General features: G+C 33.9%; 1 protein-coding gene across 1 annotated transcript in view; it reads right to left on the bottom strand.

The window, feature by feature from the left end:
* The window catches only part of LOC106458995 (intraflagellar transport protein 43 homolog), a 25,411-nt gene that overhangs the window by 5,268 nt on the left and 12,902 nt on the right, over nt 1-7,241 (bottom strand). The window contains exon 4 of the mRNA XM_013918559.2: nt 6,099-6,158. Within this exon, the coding sequence (XP_013774013.1) occupies nt 6,099-6,158 (60 nt within the window). The remainder of the gene's footprint in view (nt 1-6,098; nt 6,159-7,241) is intronic.

Here is a 7,241-nt window from a genome sequence, read left to right as displayed (position 1 = left end):
TTGGCTTGTGTATATCGTATATATACATATATATTATTCATACCTTCTGTGTATAGGATGCAAGCAGATTTTGACATCAAATTTTGGGGTAAAAAAGTGCGTCTTATACACCGAAAAATATGGTAACCTAAAAACAACTGTAAACAGAAGACTGTCACAAATTAAAAAATTAGAAAAAGTTGTCCAAAATGCTTTGGAATACTTCTCATTCAAAGATAACAAGATCATAAAGAAGATCACACCTAAAGCCCCACAGACATCTTTAACATAAAATTTTCATGCAGAATTAAAATGTTTGTAATAATATGCATACAATCTAAAATATTACATCAACAGCAAAGCACGCCTTTCTACAATGCATGCATAATGTATCTGAGTGTAAATATTTACATTTAATAAAGATAAAAACAATATGTTATCTTGAATAAGCCCAATAGCAGCTATGATTAGAATGGATTTAACAATCATAGATTCAAAGAACACTTTACTAGATTTTTCACAAAAGCAAACATAAATACATTTTAGCCCTATTTTCAGTACAGCAGGGCTAAAATGTATTGTTACGTCTCCGTTTGTTAATTGATTTCCTGTAAATTCGTTCCAACGAAACATTAGCGACACAAGTCCTTTCTTAAATAAAACTGGTTTACGATACACTTAATTTCAACAATCGCGCTAAAACAAACGCTATAACAACGAACGTTAACTTCAACAATACTCTCTGACTGAAGATCAATTACTCACTACCTACCATTGTCCCGTCACATTGTGACCATCTTATATATACCAGACTACCCCCAATCTAGTAATCTCCCGAAGGTTCGAGAAAGAAGTGGCGTGGTACTAGTCACGTGACCTCGCTGACGCAACAGTATTTAAGTTGCAGAAACAAAGCTGCACTGCAAAGACATTGGTAACAGTAATCAGACATACAACTATCACCAAAAAGATGTGAGCAATGAGTTTGCCTAGGATTTCATACAAAATACAAAGATCTTTTGGGGCTCCCATAATGCAATTTCACTTACACTGTGTATCTCATCCTACCCGCTTGACCACAAGATGCCACATGTACATCTCCCCAAGTGACTACCAAGCCAGCAATCTCCCCGAAAAAATGAAGTAATCACCAACATTAACAAATACTTGATAAGCATTAGTATGGTCTTGAACAACTTCTAGTACATGTGAAAAACCCTTATATCAGGATAAGCACAAATAAAGTTGTGTATTGCATTGTGATACCTATTCTAAAATTGAAATAAATAAATAAAGCACACATTAAATAGATGTTTTCATTGTTTATGTTATAAGGATTCAACTAGAGTATCACACTAAGATGCTCATGTGAAAAATTGGTAAATAAGCCACAAATAATTCTTGTACTGTAAAAGAATTAATTCAAATGGATACTAAAACAATAAGAGAAACAAAACCAGGTCATTTTGCCTTATGACACCAAAGACAAGAAAGCTAAAGCATAGTTTATAAGAAAGAATGCACTATTTATGTGCATAAATAAGGAAAATATGCAGCTGGACAAACAAAGGTTTATACAGATCTTTCAAAACAAATATCCAAATGTGATACAAAACTGTTTTTATTTTTTCATTTTCTTTTCTTCATAAAAACCATTTTTCCATCGAAAATCAAGGTTTCTGCTACTAACATGAGAACTAATAGTAACTCAACTAATAATCAGAAGCATATTCTGAAGTTTTTGCATTCAGAAGTGGATGTTATCGATTTTTTCTACTGGAAATCTGCTAGGAGAGATTGCAAATGCATCCCATTCCTGATACAACCAGCAAATTAATGATTTATGTAGTAGGTAGGGTCTTATCTTGACTAATGAGCCTATTACAGAACTAGCTTAGCAAACAGTCACTCTCCAAGCCACATACCGCTATACTTCTAGACAAAACATAAAAGAATTGCATTGCTTCCAAGATTTGAGACAATTAATTTTTTTTTCTTTAGAACAGATGCCTTGCTAACACTCCAAAATGTGATACAAAAATGGATTCTTAAGAACAATAATCTCTATAAAATAGTCTCATTTAGCAAAAGATGCTTTCATGTACCGAGAATCCAACATCTAATCTTCTATTCTGTCAGGATCCAGTGATCCTATCTGATTCAACAGATCAGCAGATACAGTACATACAAGAAAAATAAAGTAACATGATTTGTGTTTCTTCGAATTGAATACACTTAAAAAAAGTGTGTGAAAAATATGTATGATACCAACAGTACTTGAGAAGTAGTGGATCAAATCATAACCAGTAACTCTGGGTAACAGATTAATTGGGGGAAAGGCATAGAGGTGCAATCCAATTCAATCTTGATTGAATGCATCTATTGCCAAAGCCCGAGGATGAGGTACCGATAACCAAAACAGCTGTAGTTGAGAGTTCCAATGAGTGGTGTATGCATTGATAATCAGAGTCCCAAACTGAGAGCAAATCCATCGGAAAACCTCATGATGGAGTAGCATTCAGTCAGGAGAATTTGGCTGGGTCAAGTCAGATGATCTGCTATTAAATTCATTCCCCCCTGATGCATGGCAAGCCAGGAGGCTAATGTAATTGGAGAGAGCGCAGTAGAGAATATCCAAAGTTCGAAAGCAAAGGTCCTAAGAACGGGTGCCCTATTGATGGGAAATGCAAGAGACCACTGTACAATTGTTGGAATGAATCATGACGAGCTTCCCCTTCAATAGATTGAGACCTATTGAACAGCAAGAAGTTCTAAAAATAGTGATGTGGAAGGAAGAATCGACTTCCTTCCATAAACCCTGGAATTCCTGACTGTCGATATATGCACCCCTTCCCTGAAGTGTTTGTGTGTTGTTCTGCCAACTGACTAGATGGTGCCAGAAGTAACCAGTCATCCATATAATGGCCTATGCACAGGTCCAAAGCACAAAGGTGACGAGAAAAAGCTCGTACAACTCTGCAGAAGATATATGATGCAGATACTAGGCCAAAGGGAAGAGCCCTGAACTGCAGAACCTGACCCTTGTGCATGAAATGTAGATAGTGGTGGGATAACTTCGCTATGGGAATGTGAAGATATGCATTGGCAACATCGAATTTGGTCATCCACAGACCTGGTGAAAAATGCCAATGTAAGTTGAGAAAGGACTTCATTGTGAACCTGGGAGGATCTAAGAATTGGTTGAGATGGGAAAGAGTGAGGATCGGCTGCCAATCTCCCATATTCTTGGGCACAACATATAAACATGAATAAAATTCCAGAAGAATGAGATCGACTCTCTCTACCACCCCCTTGTTCAATAACTCTCTGATAGCCTTAGAACAAATATCCACAGTCCATAGATCTATTGTGGTTGGAAATACCACTGGTTGGGAGGATAATGGAGGTGGAGAAATGGACTGAATGACCAACTCCGATGTCAGAACCTGAAGTACTCATGGTTCTGTGGTGAAGGAATTCCAGGTGTCCAGAAAATGTTGTAACCTCACTCCCATAGACCCCACCTGCAGAGGGTAGTCACTGACTCCATTGGCAACAGTCTGCTGAGCAGCTGACCCTTGGATATAAGGACAGAATCCATTATGAGTACCAACAGAATGAGGAGCAGAAGTTGGAGGTTGGGACACACAACAAGCAATTGCGCCATGACTTCCAGCAGGAGCCAAAGAAGGTCTCAAGGCCAACAATGACAAGGAAGAATGCAAATGGGTGACATAAATTCGTGATTCCAACACCTTTGGGATGGCCACAAACAAGAGACAAAGAAAAGGAGCCTCATGAAATTCACGGAGGCTACAGCAAGTAGACAAACTCCCTCCAACAAGGCATCTCTACCCAATAAATCCCAACAACATACAAACCAGGAAACCAAAGAAAGAGCAGAAGCTGACAGTGTTTCCTAAGTCAAAGTCAGCAAAGGACCCAATTCGTTCTGAAATTTATGTGGGGAATGCTGATAGACTTTCAACAAAATTTGGAGGGAAAATAAATATCTCAGAACAGTAGTTAGGGTCAAACAAATCAAGGAAAACTGTGATCTGTTTAAAGTGATTGAAGGATCCAATGTGGAACCCCATATATCCAAATATACATCCACCTGGTGGTGATAAGCCAAAGACAAGGCATAGCTACCCCATCATGTAATTGAGCAGTAAGTCCCCCAACATGAACAGCAATATCAGATGAAGGAGGAAAACTAAGTAGTCATCCTCAGACCTATCAGCCATCAAGGGAGGAGTAGATTCAAAGGCAACTGGAGAAAGCTCCAAACCTCATAAACCTGATTGACTAACTGGAAAAATGAAGAAGGAAGTGGCTCATCCAAATTGACCTCATGAGAAGCTGACCTAGTAAACGAAGGCACCAAAAAAAAAAAAGAATTATGTCCTGGATCATCAGCAAAAAGCAGCCTTTGCCCCCATACCAAATATATGTCTCCATCTCACAAAATATCAGATCACGGACATCTTCAACTGAGAATGATCCCCTGAACCTTTGAGAGACGCTAGATAACAGAGGTGGAATAGAGGAGGGCTGATTAGCCTCTGCACTGGAAACAGTAACCTGTGAATTCATGCCTGACAACAGAGTGTCACAATTTTTTTTTCTTTCTAATAATAATTATTAAATATGATTTATACATAAAGCCACTAGGCGACGTGAAAATCGCAACCAAGAACATTAACTATTGCAGCACTTCTGTAGAGAAACCCATGTCGAAATGCTTTGTTGAGAAAATGTGATAAAATTATCCGAACAAGGTGCTTATATACAGTACCAGGATAGTATGCAAGACTGAAAGTTGATTTCACCACGACAAAAGGCTTTGCACTAACTTAGTGTAGAAATGTTTAAACACTTTTCTTTCTCTATTGAGGTTCAAATGAATGAAAAATGAAGAAAAAGTTTCAAATTATTTTTTTAATATAACTTCTTACATGAGAAATTTGTGTTGAAGGTTCAGTTTGACAACGAATTTTGCTTAATGTCCTATCACTGAACAAGGCAAATGTAGCTTCTTTGTTCTTGATAGTACTTAGAAATTCATTGGTATTATACCTTGAAAGTGGAATGGTCTGTGATATTGAAATTTTATACAATGATAAGTTCTAAGCAGACTTAATAGACTACACTTTAATATGTTTTGTATTTGTAGAACTAAAAGAAATCAACGTTCATAAACAAAATTATAATAGGATCCTATCCAGACAGTTACTCATACTGATGTTCTTAGACTAATCTTCCTGATAAGCATCATACCAACTGGAGCAAATGTCTATGTATTTTCCAATAGAACAGAGAGAGACCAATGAAAACTTATTTATCAATAAGAACTGCAAAGCTATAAACAGTTTGACATAAAAGACATATTACTATTTAGCAATAATATTACACTTATTAATAGTTTTTCGATTAATATTATGTTTATGAGGGTTATTTTGCATTATTTACTCAGTACATAAATTTAGGACTACCATAAATCTCTTAAACTACTGAATTTTGTGAGATAAGTTATAGCTCCAAATGTCATACACATCAACAGTATCCATCAATACAGGTTTTACTTTTCTGGTATATCTATTTATGATATTCTGCATTTTTAGTCACCTTGTTATACAGGAGTATATCAACAAATTTATGGGTTATTTTTCAATATCTTTTTAAATCTTGATCTGCATCATTAGTTTATTTTTCATCAGAATTCTTAATAATTAAGGTGTTATGGCTGAAAATATTGTTAACAGTGAGGTTTTCAAACTGATAATACAATGCATTCTAATTATTATAAGTAAAAGAGTTTGAATAGTATTTTTAATTACCTATGTTCAATTCTGAGTACATTTTTAGTTCTCATCTATGTAAGTAGTTTGCTTTGATCAGAAGTTAATATTAAATGCATAATATGTATTTCTTATTTTTGCGATTTTTTACTGGTGTAATTACTGAAAAGTGTACAACCTTGTGTACCTTAGTAAACAAATTTTTTATAAAAACTAATATTATGTAATAATATTAGTTGAAAAACCTACATATATACTCAAAATATACACTTCTGATACATAAGTTTCCATGATTACAAAATATCAAAGTATACTAACTTCTTTGATCTCATTTTCAGGTGCAAGACATCTTGTCAGAATGTGAAGATCAACACCATCCTGTTAAACAGTTACACATTAATATTTTCAATAATTATGGAATATTGCTTGCATTAAGTAAACATAATAACAGAGATACATATGTAAAACCAGTTGATAATTTATTATTTCTTGAAATGAGAAAATGAATTTCAAATATATAAAAAAAATAAACACTGTTGTGTTTATAAATATTTATATAAAATTAGTGACCACATAAAGCAGTACTCGAAAAATTTAAGTTGAAAAAAGAAGGTTAACAAATACTATTAATAATGATGTCAAACACATCTCCTAAGATCATTTCTGATGGAAAATAAAATGTAAAATAGTAAACAATGTCAAATTTACATACAACATTAACAGTAATTAACAAGAATCAATTAGAAAATTAATACTCATATAAGTTAATAAAAAAATTGTATGTCTACATTATTAAAATACATGTACCTTTGCAATAGTGTAGAAAGGGTATAATGATATGGTTTTCTAACATACAGTATTTTTTACAGTTTAATAAATCAATTCATGTCAGACTGAAAAAAAAAGCATAACATGTTTAATATTAAAATAATGAAAGATAATTAACTGGTATGAATTAACTATCATTCTATATTAACACTTTCAATACGAGCTCAGTCAATTTGCCCAACCACATGACCTTTTTGTACTCGTTTAAAGCCTTTATAGATTTAATACTTATAACTCTCAATATAGTGGATATATCTTCACGAAATTTGTCAGTCTTTCAGTTAGTACAAGTCTTTCACATACAAAAACTCATATTTCTTAGTGAAGTGTTTTTAATAAAATAAAATAAAGATTTGTCCATGAATATATAGAATATTTATTTTGAATAGTCCATGTGCAAAGTAATTTTCATGTTAAAATTAAAAATACTTTTCCTCATCTCAAAAATATCAAATTTTCTTTGTGTAATCCCTAAAACCTCCTAAGTGCATTTCAAACGTTTTTTTTTCCAATAAAACTTTAAAAGTTTATCTGATATTTTCTCTGCCCAATCTCAAATTGAGATTGATCAAATCGATTGACCTCATAATTACCAAGAAAAAAAATCGAAATAAACCTAAATTAACCTTTTTT

Source organism: Limulus polyphemus, unplaced genomic scaffold, assembly GCF_000517525.1.
Source record: "Limulus polyphemus unplaced genomic scaffold, Limulus_polyphemus-2.1.2 Scaffold543, whole genome shotgun sequence".
Classification (NCBI taxonomy): Eukaryota; Metazoa; Arthropoda; class Merostomata; order Xiphosura; family Limulidae; genus Limulus; species Limulus polyphemus.
Note: the sequence above shows the minus strand (reverse complement) of the source record. Positions and strands in the feature narration are given on the sequence as shown.